The sequence below is a fragment of the Carya illinoinensis genome, chromosome 5 (genome assembly GCF_018687715.1).
Source record: "Carya illinoinensis cultivar Pawnee chromosome 5, C.illinoinensisPawnee_v1, whole genome shotgun sequence".
In the NCBI taxonomy this organism is placed as follows: domain Eukaryota; kingdom Viridiplantae; phylum Streptophyta; class Magnoliopsida; order Fagales; family Juglandaceae; genus Carya; species Carya illinoinensis.
In genome coordinates this window covers 3,951,411-3,971,374 of record NC_056756.1, presented here as the reverse complement: position 1 = coordinate 3,971,374, position 19,964 = coordinate 3,951,411, and the positions used below count along the sequence as shown (strand labels likewise).

The window sequence follows — 19,964 nt, the reverse complement described above, 5'->3', positions numbered from 1 at the left end:
TAAAAAGATGAGCAAAAACATATAATTAATCCTTGGGCACCCACGCACGATCGACTATATATTCTTCGATCGATCACGTACCACTTGGACCTCGAACCAATGATCATTGCAATTTGCATATATATATATATATACTAGGTGGGAGTAACGTGCAAAGCACGTTTGTCTAATTTTATGAAATGATTATTTGTAAAAAATAATATATATTTTATAAAAATTATTGATGTCACTTAATAATTTAAGACATATTGGAGAAAATAAAAAAATTAGTTCAAAATATCATATAATCCAATATATGTTTATAACATCTATAATTTTAGCAAATATGTATGTAAAAAATTTAATAAAAGTCTAACACAAACGGTAGTTCAAAATATGTGTCGTTTGATGTTTGTATTATAATTCATCAATTTATGTCATCCTGTAGACAATCAATAGAGACAATATTAAAATTCTTATTTTGCTGTTGGTTGAGTCGATCAGGGACAACACAAAGTTAAAACATAATCTTTTTATAAAATTTGTGGTATAATATTTTCTATATATAGCATATATATAAATCATAAAATATATTTTGAAATTGTTGACCGAATTTACTCTTTCTTGATTAGCTCAAGGATCACGGCCTTTGTCACGTGCCTATCATAACAAGCCTACGTATGGAATATGACTTAGCGGAAGTTACGTCCTACTACCATGGAGAAAAAAAAAACACTTGATTAAACACACTTGTATTATATATTATATGATATTTTTAAATTTGGAATACTCAATAATCTGAGTTAATGAAACGTATAATATATGTATATTATACTTAGGAATTCACGTCTTATGCACCTAATACACGTGTATATGTTAAGGAGAAAGAGAAAAATATAATAACTAATCTTTAATTACTTATTATTATATAAACTATTAAGTATTATAATTATTGAGATTAATAAATCATATAACAACATTGAATGTTATCTCTCTCAACATTTATGTCTTCATTTTATGTGCCAAACCGTTAAAACAAACGGTGTTAACTTTAACGGAAAAACAAGATTTTCCGTTTCATACACACTTTTTATATATAGAAGATATATACGCGTACGTACGTAATTAAGTAGATGTGGCCAGCCAGCTAGCTACCTCATTGGAGAAAATTCTTTTTAAATACGATTAATTACAAGAAAAATGTTTATGTACGGTGACAAGTGATCAATTTTTACAAAAATGAAAATGATTATTATTAATTTTTTTAATCAAAATGAGTGTAGTTATTATTTTCGTCGCAAATACCTTTTTTTTTTTTTTTTTTGGGGTACTCTCTTGTTAAAATTTTATTTTTCCTTTAATTTATTATATATTAAGTAGAAAAAATCCAAATTTTATGGATGCAGGGTCGCTAGCTGCAGGTCATGAAGAGATTGATCTTTTCTTTTGGCATTATAAAAGTATGTAAAAAAGTACTACTAGCAGGAAGATTATATAAGATCATGATGACCTGATCATGATTTCAATTGTAGTGAGTGAATATATGTGTTTGTGTGTGTGTATGTATATATATATATATATTTCTATATCGAGAAAAGGTGAAGAAATATGAAGTTTTTAGTTGTACTTTAAACGTTTTTTAATTATATATTTATCTTTTAAAAAGAAAGGTTTACAATTGATGTCATATTTGAGGAAGCTAATAATCTCAACGTCTTTTATGTTTTTTTGCGATAAATATAGGCGATACGAAAGATCAATTTTCTTGCAGTGCTCCCTCCTTATTAATGTAATTAAAGTATAGGAAAATGTTTAGTATCCCATGATATGTTATTATTTTTTTATAACTTAATGATATTTAAGGAAATGTTTTTTTAATGATGTTGTGATGTTTTTAAAAAATATTTAAGAATAAAAAAATGTACAATTAAAAAAAAAGAAAAAAAAAACCAAATGACCTTATCAGAACAAATTCTCGGTAGAATTCACTAATAATTGTAGCACCGTCGACCAGTCATACCCATCATGAAAAATAGTAATACAGCTAGGAAGAAACCAATAAATATTAGTCAGCGTTCTTGCAAATTACTAACATTGGCAAAGACAACCCAATTTATTCCACAAAGGTATAGATTCTTCGTGCATCAATATGGTCTGTATGCATCATGTGGTTCTTATGCCATCTCATCTATAAGTAAAAAACGGTACACAATTTACTTCGATGATCTCTTCCGCCAGCTTACGCCTATAATTAAGAAACACTCTAATTTATACGTTTTTTTTCGCCTTCCCGGCCCTTATGACTAAGCATTGATCGAGTAGTTAATTAATTGCAGAGCATATTTTGCGAATCTCACCCTTAGTACCGGTTTTAACATCAACGTTACTCATCTTCACCATGGACCTTCCAAACTCCGCACTGAATCCTCTCACACCCTGGAAACGTTGAACAAAAGTCCTTGTGGAGGCATCAGTCCATAACTTTTGATCAGACTCGAGTACTCCCCGGCTATTCCTCAGGTTGTTGAAGAAAGATGAGTCAAATCTGTTTTGGCTACCAGTATCTAGTCCAACACGCCTTGTTCCGTCGCCATTTTGTGGGCAGAGAGCTTGGAGTTGAGGTAGGAAAGTTGGGTCAATGGTAGGATCAGCACCGTTTCCATTTATAGTAAAGTTGTATAGTCTATATCTGAAGAACTGGCATGCTACAGTACCAATGGTGTGTCCACCTATACATATAGTAACAGAAATGCATACAATTAGTCCTTAATTTTAAGGTAATACCCACTTATAACTATAGGTACTTGAGCATACGTACGTGCATGTATAGATCATATACTTTAATTAACATTAAAAGTTGGGAACTTTATCTTATAATTAGCCAGTCATGCTCGTCTATATATATATATATCCTTGCCTTTTATTTTTTGTTTTTGGTCAAAGCCAAAAATGTAAATGTAATCATTAAGACTTTACAGAGATGCATGGATTAAGTAGCTATTACCAACTAGGGCAACGAGATCTTTAGTCTCGAGACCCTTCTCTGCAAATTTTTGCTTTTGAACATCAACGGAGTCTCTAAAGCTAGGCAGATTGGAGGTATCTGAGGCCAATGATATCCTGCCATCTCTACGTCCAGTAGGCACCTGCCAGCTTGATCCTTTGGTCTGCAATAACAATTTATCAATAAATGGTTGTAAGATCAGTGCATGGTCGCTTATTATATACATGCATGCCTACTTCAAATAATAGATGTCAAGCTACAAATGCAAATGCTTATTAAGCATTAAGATCGTTTTGCTAAATGCTCATATCTTAAATATTATACAATTAAGATGATAATTACCACAAAAACAGAATCGCGGGCAGCAAGGGCAAGAATATCTGCGCAAGAAACGACTCCAGGACATGCAGCTTCGAGTTTGGCTTTGGCATCGTCAATGACTTCATATCCTCTTAATAAACTATTAGGTGGGGCTGTTTTCTCAGTATTAGCCCCATCAATAAGGATGGAAGCATCGCAGCCGTGTACAAAGCAATCATGGAAGTGCATTCTCAACAGCCCTGGAGCAATAGTAGAATTAGACCGAAAATACGTTTGAACGGTAGATCGAACAATGGATTCTACTCGAGGACATGTTCTCGAATAGAATCCAACCCGAGTGGCTTGGCCATGCACCAATGAGGCACGAAGCTGGGCGAGCAGTACTACTACAAACATCATGATGATTGTGTGGTTTGAATTACTTCCTCTCCCCATGATGATGAGAGTAGAAACAATATACAGTAAGGAAGATCGAAGTGAGTTGTATTTAAGGAGAAACGTAGTTGCTCTTACGTTCGGCCTTTGCTAAACTGTAGTCGTTCGTATATGTGTGTACAAAAGTAGATTGGCTTGTGATCTTGTCGAGGGATCGAAGTTGGATATATATAAGATCTAAAGTCAGATCTTGGTGGAAGAAGTCATCAAAGACGGCTAAAGGGACAAGGAACTACTCAAAGTTCTGTGCAACTGGGTGCATGCTGAGTTGGAGAGCATTAACATCTAGTACATTAGTACGTATGTAGCTGCAGGTTCAACTTATCTTGCATTGACTCGAGACGATTTACGATTCGGTGCGGCCTGTTCTCTTCCGTCGACCGCGAGGATTAAGGCCCAAGGTATTTGATGTAAGTGATTTTATTATTATAATTTTTTAAAAATTTTTATATAAAATATAATAAATAATTTATTTATTTTTTAATTTTAAGATAATAATAATTAATATTAAAAAATAATATTATAATAATATTTTATTCAATTCTCAACTTTTATTTAAATTATCTTATTTCATCTTATTATCTCAACCACATCTAAATATTAATGTACCTTAATTGCATGCATGCACTGGATGTCGAGAAACAGTCGTCAATTCCGACAGACCGACTGGATTAATTGATCACCCACCGTTTCTTTTTCACCTCCACGATAAAGTGGAACATCACACACCAATTATTCAGATCTTGAGAATTACGAATTCATCGAGGGGACGATTAAAATATAAATGGAGAAATATTTTACAAATTAAGGGATTTTATAAAAATAAAATTATAAATTGATATTGTATATTAAGTTATAAAATTATTTTTATTATAAAATAGATTTAATATATTACATAAAATCATGTTAATTTATTAACTTTTTTTTTTTTTTTAAAAAGAGAGGTGATAGCATAGCAACTCTTTATAAGTGTAATCATAGAAGTCCTTTCTCATTATAAAATATCCGGTTTGAACTGTAGCTACTGCTCCAAGAACGAGCCCTTCACCACACCACCTCCAAAGTATCTAACTGGTTCAAAACCTATCTCATGATTAAAATATCAGACTTTATTATCACAAGTAATTTCAACTAATGTCCTGACTTGAATCTCTGACCTCAAACCCATAAAATATCAACTTGTACCAATTGGATTATCACCTTAGTGGATTGTTAATTTATTAACTTACTTTTATGAATCTGTTTACGAGTACTGCATGTTGAAGTTCTCAAGTAAATATTATATGTATATAATGGTGAAATTGCTTCCACTGAAAAGGAAAGGGGCTTCACTTAGTCTCGATGATCTCTTCGCGTATTAATGATTAAGAAGATAATATAGGGATGCTTAATTCAATCATGAACAAGTGGGTATAACATATCAACCTCCAGAAATATATCTTTTTCATTTGACTTGAGCTCCCACCAAAATAATATAAGCAATGCTTCACGAACTTGTTCATGACATGCATACATGATCATATCACTCGGGACCTAATGCCAATTTTTAAACTTTCTCAAAATAGACCAAATCAAATTCAAGAAATTAAAAGAAGGATATTTTGGACTAATTAATTTGAGTTTTAATCTTTCTTTCTCAAAAAAAAAAAAAAAACGATGTACGCTTCTTTAGGGAAATGATGACTTATGAGTTTAAGTTTTACCTTCCAAATTAACTTTACTTACATATTAATTAGATGAAACCAATGTTTTGAAAGGGATCACTTATATTAAACTTATAATAACAACTAATACGACAAGAGGATTTCTTGGTTTTTTCGATGATTTCTATGGCGCTGTCGGCTTAATTATAAGCTGTACTGGTACAACGTACGACAATATATATAATTTGATTATTGATATATACAGGGGGTAGTTCTAAGGATCTAACTTGAATAACCCTTCTGTAGATCATACATATATAATCGTTGTCTACCTTTTTTCACTTCGCAATTCATACTCCTATAAAATTATTCAATCACGCATAATGTGCATTAATGTCCAAGTAATAGTATGGGCCTAGAAAAAAATAATTATCTGTGACGAGTTATTTGCGACAAAAGACTATTTATTATATAAATAATTAATTCATTTTCGTAAATAAATGAAAAATGACTGTACATTAATGTACGACGAAAATATACTCATTAGTCATTGTATTTATTTTGTTTCTTTGTTCTTGGTTTAAGTCGTACGTTTTATCCTTTTTGATTTGTTCCTACATATATGCGGTTTCGCGCGTTGTTTTCCTAGAGTTCGATGTTCTGCCCCATGTCGACACGCCTACTCATGATCAGCCAACGCCAAATTATTACCTCGATCGATGCATCATACATTATATAATCATGATACATTAACTTGCATGATATATAACGACTGACCAAGATTCTGCAAACGGAGAAATATATTTACCCGCAGCTTTGAAATTCTTAGACATTTGTAACAATTCAAACCTTCTATCAAACTATTAAAAAAGTTGCGAAGTGTATCGTTATATAAGATTCAAGTAGTCAAAATTATGCCACATAATATATTTTTCATCAAGCTTATAACCGATTATATTGTAATTAGAATGATACTTATCAATTTTTTTTTATAATTACAAAGACATTAGCGAAACGTGCCAATTATTTTCATTTTAAAATTAATTAATGGTGCGAGTATGTTATTTATTATCTCAATTTTCATCATTTTTTTTATTATTTTATGATGTGATATTAGTTAATTAAAAATTATTTATTATATTTTATTTATAAATTATCATCTAATATTATATTATAAAATGATGAATAGATTTTTTTTCTGTAAATAAAATATAAATCATGTAATAATTAGAAGGTGTATATATATAAAGTATGTTTTGCCATTTTGTAATTGAGCAATGATACGGTAACAACGTCCCATCTACAATTTATCTACTGCTTCCTCATAAAATATATTTTTTCCAGATTTTAGATACATCAAACAAAAATCAAAATCCAATTTTTTTTTTTTTTTTAAAAATATTATTTTATTCAATAGTAGTTTAAGAGTAGTAAATTAATTAGTTGTTAGTTATCATTTCTCTTTGTAATTACAGAAAAAGACAAGTGCCCGTCGCCGTAAACAACGTCGTCCCCGGTTTGTCCTCGTCGGCAGCTCGTTCTCGTCGTGCTCCTCCTTGGCACTGCTCACACCGAAGCCCCTTCTCACAGTTGAGTTTTCTCGTACTCTCTTTCTCTTAATGTTTCATTTTCTTGGGTGAAATTCTTTGTGTGAAATTTGGTTGAGTTTGATGGCAGTATTTGGTTCTCCCTCTGTTGAAATCTGTTGGTAGTATTCGAGTTTGATCTCGTGTTGAAGTTAGTGGGTTGGTGGGAATCGTTCACTTGGGTCGTGGTCCATGGCCAATGGCAGTATTTGAGTTTGATCCGTATTTGGTTCTCCCTCTGTTGAAATTGTGCTCAATATTCACTGCCTGAGGTTTCTTTGTGGAACCTGTATGCACAGTATATAGAAACGTATATTACTCCAAGAAAATGAAAATCACAGATTAAATGTGAGCTCCATTGTGTGTCAGTTTTCTCAAAGACGCCAATTTTCTACGGAAAAAATAACATATGCTGCCTCACAATTTTCTCAAATAGACCAAACAGTTCAGCAACACCCTCCCTAAAAGCATTTGTGGCATTAGCAACAGATTGCTTTATTGCATCATATGTAAGGCCTCCCTCAATGAGAAGTACATGAGTTTTCCCCCACCTATATAAATGGTAGAACAAGTTTTATTCATTAGCTACTTACTGCAGCATAACTTCCTGGGAACATAGATGGGCAACAACTATTGCCTATGCTATTTTGTGGTTTTTTGTTATTTTGGGCTTTAAATATGGGTACTGCTGTTGTGGGCAGCAACTATATGCTGCTGTAGGTGTGTGTGGCAAAAACTAGATTAGGAAAAATTGTGTAGGAAAAACTAGAGTTGGGATGCTGATGTTGGGATGTAAGTATATCTACTGCTGTTGTTATATTTTGGGCTGTAAGTATGGGTACTGCTGTAAGTAAGGATTTAGGTATTGAAAACCATTTGTTTGCTCCAAATATTTCAGTTATGTGCATGAGTCGTGAGTTTTCTGCTCTGTTTGCTCCAACTATTTCAGTTTCTGATATGGTTTTAGTCCTCTCATCTTTTAGTGACTTTGGATAATTGTTTCTGCATAAATTTGCAAACTACAGCTCTGTTTTACATACAAATTTGCAAGCACCAAGAGCCCTCATTTTACTTCAGTCTCCTTCATTGCATAGGTGTTTTTACATCCTGCTGCTCTTGAATATTGCTGCTCTATGCTCCAGTAGTGACTCATTCTTTTCCATTGTCCTTACAAATGACCCTCATACCCATGTGTTATCTTTAAGGATTTGCAGTCCTACTGAGTTGCCCTTTCCTTGCTGCAGCACTGTTTTACTCTGTTTGCTCCAAATATTTCAGTTTCTGAATGTGGGCTTTTAGACCCAACACAAGGTCAAGTCTTGAACATGGTGGGCCGTAGTTCGTCCTAATGGCTTGCATAGCCACCCCAAACATCTCTACAAAGGCGTTTTGTCTCAGGAGCAACCCCAAGAACAAACATGCTGCACCAATCAAGCTTCTGGTCCTGGTTATAGTCATATAGTTTCTGCATTCAGCTTTATTTTAAGTACTTTTTTGAAGTGTAACTAAATCGTTAGTCTTAAAGACTGTAATCTTGGAAAATTTCTGCATGCCATTTTGAGATGGCTTCGTGCTCCTTTTTTTACATGGCGAATCAACTCTTTGCTTTAAGATGCCAATGGGCAGTATTGTCCTCATTTTCTAATTTGTTTCTTGTGTTGTCCAGATGACTAACACAAGAGAGGGGTGAATTGAGTTGTATTAAAAAAATAACAATTATAAATCAAATATATAATATAAAATATAAACAAAATATGAAATAACAATAAATATAAAGAGTAAGGATAAGAGAGAAGCAAACTCAGTATGTTAACGAGGTTTGGCCCCACTGCCTACGTCATCGCCTCAAGCTATCCCTTGAGGATTCTCAAATTCACTATTCAACCTCCTTCAGGTGGAGATAGAAACCTATTACACCTTTGAACAACACCGCTACAAGGATCCATGTAGAACACCTTCTACACTTGCAATCACCTTACACGTGGTGATTCAACTATTCTCCGTATAGAATACTTTCTACACGCATAAGGGTTATACACACCATTTTTCTGATACAAAAGCTTATAGTGGGTAGGTTATCAGAAAACACTCCTCAATGAGTGAAATAAGAACAATACAGCGCAAACTATATCTCTCAAAATGAACAAGGATTAAGGCTCAATGTTTAGAGAAGAGAGAATGAAAGTTTTGAATGAATGTTGTATGCTCTTGGTGTTGTAAATGTGAAGCTCTCAAATGATCTATTTATAGGCATATGAGACTTCATATTCAAATTTAAAAAGATTCACATGTCAAAGACAACATCATTCATTTTTTCAAAAAATTCAAATAAAAGGTTCTTCTTTTTCAATTGTCAAAGACAACATCATTCACTTTTTCAAAAATATCAAACCTAATCTTTTACTTTTGGCATATGACAAAATGAGCACACTTTCATTTTCAAAAAATTCAAACCTAATCTTTTACTTTTTGCATATGACAAAAGGAGCACACTTTCATTTTCAAAAAAATTAAACCTAATCTTTTACTTTTTGTATATGACAAAATGAGCACACTTTACTTTTTAAAATTTTCAAACAAAATCATCTACCTTTTGTATAAGTCTAAAAAAACATCAATCACTTTTGAAAATATTCAAATAAAACATACACATGTGAAAGATGACAATCAATCATCTTTAATATTTTCAAAGTTCAACCCTTTAATCAAGGCATGCACATGTAAAAGATGACAATCAATCATCTTTAATATTTTTAAAATTTAACCCTTTAATCAAGACATGCACATGTAAAAAATGACAATCAATCATCTTTCAAAATTTTCAAATTTAATTTTCAAAAATATTCATGCACATGTGGAAAATGTATTTTAATACTTTATGATAAAATATTAATTTTGAGCATTAATCCTAATTTCGAATTTTAAGAGATTTACAATATTACTCTATGACTTTAATATGAACTTGTTTCCTTCTTGCTCATGCTTAGTTCTTTGATGTGCTTGACTCCATTGTGTGGACAACTTGAACTTGAAACTCCTCTATTCTTTGAATTTATTTGTTATAATAAAAATCTATGTATAGATTTATAATCACATGAAACTTAAAATTTTGGATTTAACATATTATTTTATTGTATTACCCATGCACTTAGGACTGCATATGTTGGAATCTGTTATTCATTTTGGGCTGTTATATGTCGGTGAAATTCCTGATTTTGTTTTGTTATTCATCTATATTCAATTGTTATATTTTGTGATCATGTGGTGACTGCATGGAATATTGTGAATGTGCTGTCATTATGCAGAAGCCATATCTTGCTCGGAGCATGGGCCATAGTTTGAAATCTCCTATTTTGGGTTGAATTGCTATGCAACTCCTTTTCCACATCTATCCCCTGTTTATATAATATCAAGCCTTCTGCAAATATGAGGAATGGGTTATCACATATTGCTTTTGGTGATTCTGTAATAAAAATGAAAGTAGCACAATTTACTGCTTAACTGGAGACGTTAATTTTATAGATTATTGGATTGTTAAAATGAAAATGAATCTCATCGTCAGAGGTTATTAGAGGTTATGAAACTAAAAATAAAAAAATATTTTTAAAAATATAAATAATAAAAAAATAATAATATTTTATTATTATAGAAAGTGTGATAGCTAATCTAATATAGAGTTCAAATTTTGAGCTAAAAGTTGACACGTTAGCCAAATTTTAATTTTTTAGATTACTAATCTAATATCAATGCTACGACACAGCGGGATTTTTTTTTTGTTTTTGAAAAAAAAATTACTAATTTAATATATTTTCGTACGGTGTATCTTTTTTAGCAGCACACGCAGATTTTCTGCCGTACCTTTGGGTGTACTTGCTAAACGGCAGTCGTAAATCTCCGTTTTAACCGGCAATGCCGCAATAGACGGGCTCATTTGAAAAGAAAGGAAAAAGTAAAAAAAATGGACGATGAAATCCCTCGCCCGCTCAAACGGAAGCGTAGAAGCAGAAAGCGAACAAACCCTAACCAAAGTTGCCGATAATCGATTCGTGACTTGCGAGCCTCAAGCTCTCAGACCACGTTGTTTCGGTTGCTATCTTTTCTTTTGATGTCGAATTCTGGCGATGATGTTCCCTTTGGCTTCAATCGCACGAGGCATTATTCACAGAAGGTGATTGTTTTTTTTAAACCCTTAATCCTTTTCTGTTTGCTTTCTCCGTTTGCATTTACACGATTTATTTTGGTTTTATTCATGATAACTATATATGTGGTTGCTGAGAAATTGTAGTAAAATAAGCAAAATTCTGATTTTGATTCTTACAAAATCTTCGCATTTTGATCAGTTGAGAGTTAAAATACCATTCCCCCCCATTCCTTTTTTTTTTTCCCTGGATTTTGTAAGAAATCAAACAGAGGGTTAATAAAATAGCCAGGACATAGTTTTGATGTTTTTGAATCCAGATGTTCTGTGCTACTTCTGGGTGGCTTTAGAAGATAAGAGTAAGTTTATTGAATATAGATGCTCTTTGCTAGTTCTGGGTGGTTTTTTATGAGATAAGACTTTTAGTTTCATCTGAAGGGAATGACTTGAAAATTTCTTGCGACGTATCTATTTTTAAAGCGTTTGGTAATAGATTAGTTCTGTTCACCATGCAGGGAATCTCTACATTGTTTCTGTCGTCTCCTGAAAAATATCCCAAATCTCTCAGCATTGCCTGCAGCAACTTCATTTACCCAGTCCCTTTCTTACAGTTTGTGTGCGGGCCAGAGAAGCTGCAGTGCAGTGGAGCCTCTTCTAGAAGCACCATGCATATTGTCTCCATCCAGATTTTCATTAGAACATAGATTAAATGTGTTTGGTTTCCATACTCTTGGAATTTGGATACATGCTAGGTACATGGGTAATGCATCAGTTGAGCTGAAGACAGAAAATGATGTTGTCCGGTTTTCAATTGGTAAGCCCGGTGATAATGCCTTTTCCAGAACAGAAGGAAAGAAGAAGAACAAACGGGTCAAAATTTCTAAAAGGGCCAAACTGAATGAACTCAGATTCTATCGCCTGAAGGCCAAAAAGAAGATGACTTCTCCAAATCCAGAAGTTAGGATTAGATATAAACTTGAAAAGGTTAGACACTTTGCAATTTATTTGTCTAGATTTCGCAATACATAGTTTAAACCATTCCTTCAAGATGTATACTCCTCTATGTTGTGTAAGTTTGTTGAATATTGTTATCAACGTTTAAATTTAGTGCTTCTGTTTTTATAGACGCTTCAATATTTTTCATTTGTAATTTTCTTGAACATGATGCAGGGATTAAAGCCTAGTGAAATTTTATCTGATACAGATATTATGCATTAACAACAGCTTTTCCGTTATACTTTTTTTTTCTTTTTGGTCTTACTGCATTTCAAAACTTACTGTAAACGCCTCTCTGATTTTCACGATATTTCTGTCATAACTGATATCCACTGCATGAAAGATGCATTTAGTTATGCACATGTAGGTGATTTGTACTATATTTTATTTTAAGGGTTAAAAAGTAGATTGCACTGCAATGCATAAATACCTTCTCCTAATCTTAACTTTTGATTGCAATTTTAATTTATCTTTTTTGTTTACAGTGGTCTAGAATATCTTGATAAATGTTACTTATCAAAAAAAGAATATCTTGATAAATTTTAGTGCTTCAAGTTATACATAAGGTCTTACTTATCAAAAAAAGTTATACATAAGGTCTTTTTCATGACTATTTATAATTTATGAGTTCTATTCAGGCCAAACGAAAGGAAGCATGGTTGATTGAGATGTTGAGGAAATTTGAAGTTCCCAAAGCACCTGCTGAAACATATGATCCTGAAATCCTAACTGAAGAAGAAAGGCATTACTTTAAGCGAACTGGTGAGAAAAAAAAGAACTATGTCCCAGTTGGAAGACGTGGCGTTTTTGGAGGGGTTGTTCTAAACATGCATCTTCATTGGAAGAAGCACGAGACTGTAAAAGTAATATGCAAGCCATGCAAACCCGGACAGGTTCACGTATATGCTGAAGAGCTTGCTAGACTGAGCAAAGGAATTGTGATTGACATAAAAGCTAACAATGTTATACTTTTCTACCGGGGAAAGAATTATGTGCAGCCAAAAGTAATGTCACCTCCAGATACATTGTCTAAAGACAAGGTAATTTCAGCATTCCCTTTGCTGACCATTCAATGAATCTATTGACCAATAGGAGAAAGATAATTTTCTAAAAATTTTATCATCTTGTCTGGAAAATAAGTCATAATGAGCTTGTTGTCATGCTTGTTTCAATACATACATTTTTTTTTTCTGTTTTTTTATCAGTATAGAAGAATTTTATTAATGAGAAAAGTAGGCGTAGCCCAAGTACAAGGGGCTTGTTTCAATACATACATGGTCTGGGATCGGTATATTAACAATGTTTCTCTTAGTGCCTTTGAAGTTGAGGGTTATGGGATTACCTAGCTATATCTGCCTATATGCTCACCAATTTTCTCTTTTTTCTTTTTTGGACTTTTTCCCCTAGTTTTCTACGGTGTCATTTGAGATGGAGGGAATGAGTGGATAGGTAGGATGTTGTTTCTTGTGATTTTGGTTGTTTGTTTAGGGTTTTCGGCTCTGCCATTACCTTCTTCCTTACTTAACCACATATCATGCATCTCATCTGAATTTTTATCCCACCTTAGTCGCAATTAGATTCATGAGATATGCAAGCAGTTCATTGACAGTCATGCTTGTCAATGTTATTTTGCGATAGCTTATATTGCCCTTAGTCACATGAAGCAATTGAAACACGGTTCTTTTTACAGGCAGATTCTGGAAATATGTTCATTATTTCTTTGTTTTTTATGTAGCAAAATCTTAAATTGAAGTACTTTACATTGTATTTACCTTAAAAAATTGTTCTGACTTGTATCATGACATCCATCATTAAGGAGGGCAAATTTGTGTGGAGTGATGCCTTTGATTATACCACATAAATTAACCCCAACTATAATAATTTCTCTTCCATGCCAAAAACTGTAGGCCTTGGAAAAGTACAAGTATGAGCAGTCACTTGAGCATACAAGTCAGTTCATTGAGAAATTGGAAGAAGAGCTAGAAGAGTATCAGAAGCACCTTGCTCGGTACAAGAAAGCAAAAGAGGACACACCAAAAGATTCTGTTATCAATACCTGATTTGGTGCTTTTTTCTTCTTCACACTTCTTAACTGAAGCCTTCAGTTTGTCCCTGTTTGATTGTTCTTTCTATGTTTGCAAGTATAATTTCTATTTTCATATTAAATTTTAATGAGTTGTAAAAGGTTTAAACTTAGCAAATCTATATTGATGGTTGGGCCATTCAAGGAACATTGATGATTCTCTTGTATATAAATTTTTTTTCTGATGGTCTCATATCCTGGAAGTTTCTTTACATATAATAGAATCTTTAATATCGTTCTTTAACTGTATATGTTTATACACCCTTCCACCCACACTTGTATGTATTCATTCTGTGATATATCTCGACATATGCGGTTCCAACTGCCTCATGTTAGAGCTTTGAAGTCTTATCCTGTATGCCTATTTGGCTTCTTCAATTCTGTCCTTTACTTTCTGTTGCAACTTGCAAGCAATGGTAGTTACGGAGTTCACCAAAAGGGTCTTTGCATCTCTTGTCGTTCGATTCTCTGATACAGCATACTAGTCAAAATGGGTTCCAGTTTTGGCCGCCTTGCATTTCAGCAGTGTTTTCCCAAGCTGAACTAATATGCTAGAGTCTAGTGTTATTGACGGCAACCATAACGATCTTGTGCTCGTGCTGTGCCCGTATCACTAGTATGCATATTTCAGCTCAGTAATATTAGATACAGTCATGAACAGTATTTAAAAAAAAAATTAATTTATTATTAAAAAATTAATTTTTTAATGTAAATTTCGTATTTATTTAATTTTTTTAAATAAAATGTGCAACATTTAGATATTACAAGACTGCAAATATTATTTTTACAAACCACGTCATTCTAAAACAACAATACCAGTTTGGAGGCATTTAACCACCTCATTATTAAAACAGATATAGAAGTCCTTGAAAAAATCTTTAAAAAGACAACAATAAAAGAGTGATAAAAAATCTTGTAGTAGTTGTTGTATCATTTTCTGGAAAGAAGAGAACTTCTACGTATAGTCGCCTCACGTACGTGGGGGAGAGTCATTGATGCCATGTCGATTAAAAAAAAAAAAAAAAAAAGGAGAAATAGAACACCCGAAAGAAGAAGAAAGAAGCCAAAACACTTAAACTGAGCATCTAGACCAGACCAAAAAGCAAAAAAGAAAAACAAAGAAGAACGAAATGAATGACGAAGGCTCTACAAGTTATATTGATAGAATAAGTTGTAGCTTTGAATCATTTGGGATTAGCATCATCCATACATTATTTGACAATTCAGACTTCAAACAAGTCCATTATGAAGAAATATATTCTTGACTGCACCACTATTACTTTTCTTCAGCTTCTCCATTAGAAATGGTTTACTAAGTTTGCGATAGTGGCAATTGATTTACCCAACAATTACTTTTTGCAGCCTCAGCCTCAGCAGGGGTTTCCTCATTTATAACATTTGCATTTTATGAATTTCCAGTCCTGCAAAGCCTCGCATTCGAATGGACCTAGACCGGATATTTTTGGCAACACATTGTAGATCTGGGTCGTGATGGTCATGAGCAAAGGCTTCTGGGTGGTCGGATCTGTCGTATTGCTTGAGCTCATCCTCGGAGATCTCTCATCGTGTAGATTGGAATCGCCTCCTTCAATGTCTGCCACAGTTCCAAAGCCTCAAGGAGTGAGAGAGGGAACTAATAAATGAAGTGAGGGAGAAGGAAAAGATAAAATGGTAAAAAGCATCTGACGTGGGCACGCCGTTTGCACGCCGACTACATCAGGTGTTTGCAATAAGCATTTTTCTGAGTCTGTGGCGTTGTTCATATTTAAATGTTTTATTTCATATTTATTAATATTCATTGAAAGTTCTAGTCGTTGGTGGGTTAGACCGAGTTTTTAGGAATTTGTTATTTGATTTGTAGTTGAGAAAGTGCCTTAGTTGTGATGCTATTTTATAGGAGTCGTGGTTAGTGTGTTCTGATGTAAAGCCTATTTATAGATCCTTCTTTTTATCAATTAAAAGTTAGACAGAGCTTTCCCTTTCAACAAGTCTCTATTGTTTTTTCTTCACTTTGTATTAGTGCTCTTTTTGCTTTTTCTCTACTCTGTATCAGTGGTATCAGAGCAGGTTTCGGGGAGGAAAAAAAGTGAACTTGATGGCTTCCGACAGTTTTGTACAACCAGCCATTCCATGCTTTGATGGTCACTATGATCATTGGAGCATGCTCATGGGGAACTTCTTGAGGTCCAAAGAATATTGGACGATTGTTGTTTTTGGAGTAGTAGAACCAGCAAAAGGTGTTGTGCTGACGGATGCCCAGAAAACAGAGTTGGAAGGGAGAAAGCTAAAAGATTTGAAGGTAAAAAATTACCTTTTTCAGGCAATTAATCGTCCTATCTTGGAAACAATTCTTAGCAAAGAAACTTCCAAAAATATTTGGGATTCCATGAAGAAAAAATATCAAGGCTCTACTAGAGTGAAGCGTGCATAGCTTCAAGCTTTGAGAAGAGATTTTGAGACTCTACAAATGAAGGATGGGGAATCTGTTACCAGCTACTGTGCCAGGACTATGGAGATCAGCAACAAAATGCGATTTCATGGTGAGAAGATGAAAGATGTCACCATTGTGGAGAAAATATTGCGTTCCCTGACACCAAATTTTGATCATGTCGTGTGTTCAATTGAAGAATCGAAAGACATAGATGCATTCTCTCTTGATGAATTGCAGAGCTCCTTGCTGGTCCATGAACAGAAGATGAACCGAAGTTCAACTTCAGAGGAGCAAGCTTTGAAGGCTTTTACCTCTACTCATTTCTCAAACTCTAGAGGAAAGGGTAGAGGTAGAGGTAGAGGAAGGGGAGCTCAGGGCAATAGAGATGGCAGCAGGTATTTCAAAGCCAATGATGATCAATTTTCAGGCAAAGGTAGAGAACAAGATCAACATTTTGACAAATCCAAGGTAGAGTGCTTTAGATGTCATAAATTTGGTCATTATCGTTCTGAATGTTATACTAAGATGCCTAATGACAAAGAAAAGGAAGAGCAATCAAATTTTGCCGAAAAGAAGGAAGTAGAAACTTTGTTGATGACTGTTCAAGCTAATCAGAAATCTGAGTCTGATGTTTGGTATGTGGATACGGGCTGCAGTAACCACATGTGTGTAAATAAGTCTTCTTTTTCTTATTTAAATGAAGGCTTTCATTCTACAGTAAGTTTTGGTGATTGTTCCACTGTGAGGGTGATGGGAAAGGGTAATATTGAGATAAAAACCAAGAATGGTTTTGTAGAAATAATTTCTAATGTTCTTTACGTTCCTGACTTGAAAAGTAATTTGTTAAGTGTTGGTCAATTGCAAGAAAAGGGTTATGTAATCACTATTCAAAAGGGTGTTTGTAAGATTTATGATCCTACTAGAGGAGCTATTGCTGTTGTGCAAATGAGTTCAAATAGGTTGTTTCCATTAAAGATTGAAAGTTTGCAATCTTGTTTGGTAGCTGAAGTAAAAGATCCTTATTGGTTGTGGCATTTTCGTTATGGCCACTTGAGTTTTGGTGGATTGAAGACCCTCAAACAGAAAAATATGGTGACACGCCTTCCTCATATTAGTATTCCTTCCCAAGTTTGTGAAGAATGTGTTGTTGGCAAACAACATCGTTCTCAATTTCTCCAAGGGAAGTCATGGCGAGCAAAAGGAGTTTTGGAGCTAATTCATTCTGATATTTGTGGCCCGATAACACCATTTTCTAATGGAGGTAAAAGATACTTAATTACCTTCATTGATGATTATACTCAAAAAACTTGGGTTTATTTTTTACAGAAAAAATCAGAAGCTTTTTGTGCATTTAAAAGCTTCAAGGCTCGTGTGGAAAATGAAACAGAAAAGACCATTAAGACCCTTCGAACAGATCGTGGTAGAGAATATTGTTCAACCGAATTTAAAGTTTTTTGTGATGTTCATGGCATTTGAAGAGAGCTGACAGCTGCTTATACACCACAACAAAATGGTGTATCAGAGAGGAAAAACAGAACCATCCTCAATATGGTGAGAAGCTTGTTGGCAAGAGGGAGAATTCCAAAATCTTTTTGGCCTGAAGCAGAAAATTGGAGTATTCATATCTTGAACAGAAGTCCTATATTTGCTGTTCAAAATATGACACCAGAGAAGGCTTGGAGTGAAAGGAGACCAGCTATAGATTATTTTAAAATTTTTGGTTGCATCGCATATGCGCATATCCCGGATGAGAAAAGGAAGAAACTTGATGATAAGGGGGGAAAATGTGTTTTTCTTGGTGTTAGTGAAACATCCAAAACTTATAAATTGTTTAATCCATTAACCCAGAAAATTGTGATTAGTCGAGATGCTGTCTTTGATGAGGAAAACACTTGGGATTGGAATGGGCAGGAACCTACTCAAGTTCTTTTTGACAATGATTCTGAAAGCGAACCAACTCCAGCAGCCTTTATGCCTGAAAATTCATCAGAAGCAACTCTAACAGCTGTTGAAATTTTGCCAACAGAAATAGAAGCTACTGATGCAGCAGCTCGATCTCTTCCTCGTATTCGAAAAAGGCCCGCATGGATGGAAGACTATGAGGTAACTGGAATTGAAGATCCAATCACTCACTTTGCTTTATTTTCAGATTGTGATCCTACAACCTTTGAAAGTGCCGTCAAAGAAGAAAAATGGAGGAAGGCGATGGATGATGAAATTGATGCCATTGAAAGAAATGATACTTGGGAGCTGACTGATCTTTCAAAAGGGCACAAAACCATTGGTATAAAGTGGGTCTTCAAAACAAAAATAAAGGAAAATGGTGAAGTTGACAAATATAAGGCGCGTCTGGTAGCTAAGGGATATAAGCAAGAATATGGGATTGACTATACAGAAGTTTTTGCTCCCGTTGCAAGACATGATACAATCAGATTGGTGATCGCATTGGTGGCGCAGAACTCGTGGCCTATTTTCCAGCTAGATGTCAAATCGGCATTTTTGCATGGAAACTTGGAGGAACAGGTATTTGTAGATCAACCTCTTGGTCATATTAAGATTGGAAATGAGCATAAAGTGTATAGATTAAAGAAAGCTCTTTATGGCTTAAAACAAGCTCCACGAGCTTGGTATAGTCGCATTGAGGCTTATTTTTTGAAAGAAGGCTTTCACAAATGTCTATATGAGCACACACTTTTTGTTAAGATTGGAGATAAGGGAAAATTGCTCATTGTTTGCTTATATGTAGACGATCTCATATTTACTGGAAATGATGGTGTCATGTTTAAAAAATTCAAGAAATCCATGATGATTGAATTTGAAATGTCTGACCTTGGTATGATGCATTACTTCCTTGACATAGAAGTAGTGCAATAAGCTAATTGGATCTTTATTTCTCAAAAGAAGTATATGCAAGATATTTTGTACAGGTTTCAAATGAAGGATTGCAATCCTGTAAGCACTCTAACTGAGTTTGGCTTGAAGCTAAACAAAGATCATGAGGGGAAGAAGGTGGACAGCACACTTTACAAGCAAATTGTTGACAGTTTAATGTATTTAACTGCAACAAGACCAGACATAATGTATTCTATGAGCTTAATAAGTAGATATATGGAGAATCCAATAGAAATGGATTTGTTAGTTGCCAAGAGAATCCTTCGTTACCTGCAAGCAACTAGAGATTTTGGGCTGTTCTACAAAAAGGGTGAAAAGTTAGAACTGTTCGGATTTACTGACAGTGATTATGCAGGAGATCAATATGATAGAAGGAGCACTTCGGGCTATGTTTTTATGTTGGGCACAAGGGCTATTTCATGGTCTTCTAAGAAGCAACAAATTATCACTTTGTCA

The 19,964-nt window shown here is 34.0% G+C and overlaps 2 protein-coding genes and 1 long non-coding RNA gene across 3 annotated transcripts; 2 read left to right on the top strand and 1 right to left on the bottom strand.

Annotated features, from left to right (window-relative positions):
• Positions 1 to 2,068: 2,068 nt before the first annotated feature.
• LOC122309138 (peroxidase N1-like) lies at positions 2,069 to 3,888 on the bottom strand. The gene is made up of 3 exons (XM_043122507.1): positions 3,326 to 3,888; positions 2,984 to 3,146; positions 2,069 to 2,708 (listed from the first exon to the last, which is right to left on the bottom strand). The coding sequence occupies exons 1-3, from the start codon at positions 3,737 to 3,739 to the stop codon at positions 2,302 to 2,304; spliced, it is 984 nt and encodes a 327-aa protein (XP_042978441.1). The 5' UTR covers positions 3,740 to 3,888; the 3' UTR covers positions 2,069 to 2,301.
• A 2,800-nt stretch (positions 3,889 to 6,688) lies between these two features.
• On the top strand, positions 6,689 to 8,587 carry LOC122311613. Its single transcript, XR_006242821.1, has 2 exons — positions 6,689 to 6,971; positions 8,247 to 8,587. It is a non-coding gene; the product is annotated as an uncharacterized LOC122311613 (long non-coding RNA).
• A 2,247-nt stretch (positions 8,588 to 10,834) lies between these two features.
• On the top strand, positions 10,835 to 14,378 carry LOC122311612 (uncharacterized CRM domain-containing protein At3g25440, chloroplastic-like). Its single transcript, XM_043126220.1, has 4 exons — positions 10,835 to 11,136; positions 11,622 to 12,090; positions 12,741 to 13,142; positions 14,010 to 14,378. Exons 1-4 carry the CDS (start codon positions 11,090 to 11,092, stop codon positions 14,160 to 14,162), a joined length of 1,071 nt encoding a protein of 356 aa, XP_042982154.1. The 5' UTR covers positions 10,835 to 11,089; the 3' UTR covers positions 14,163 to 14,378.
• The last annotated feature ends 5,586 nt before the right edge of the window (positions 14,379 to 19,964 follow it).

Excerpts from the sequence above, each read along its gene's own strand:
- LOC122311612 (XM_043126220.1), top strand. The coding sequence starts at position 11,090 with ATGATGTTCCCTTTGGCTTCAATCGCACGAGGCATTATTCACAGAAG. Across the intron at positions 11,137-11,621 it reads CGAGGCATTATTCACAGAAG|GGAATCTCTACATTGTTTCT; the intron begins GTGATTGTTTTT and ends TTCACCATGCAG. Across the intron at positions 13,143-14,009 it reads ATACATTGTCTAAAGACAAG|GCCTTGGAAAAGTACAAGTA; the intron begins GTAATTTCAGCA and ends CAAAAACTGTAG.
- LOC122309138 (XM_043122507.1), bottom strand. The coding sequence starts at position 3,739 with ATGGGGAGAGGAAGTAATTCAAACCACACAATCATCATGATGTTTGTA. Across the intron at positions 3,147-3,325 it reads CCCGCGATTCTGTTTTTGTG|ACCAAAGGATCAAGCTGGCA; the intron begins GTAATTATCATC and ends TTGTTATTGCAG. Across the intron at positions 2,709-2,983 it reads AGATCTCGTTGCCCTAGTTG|GTGGACACACCATTGGTACT; the intron begins GTAATAGCTACT and ends CTATATGTATAG.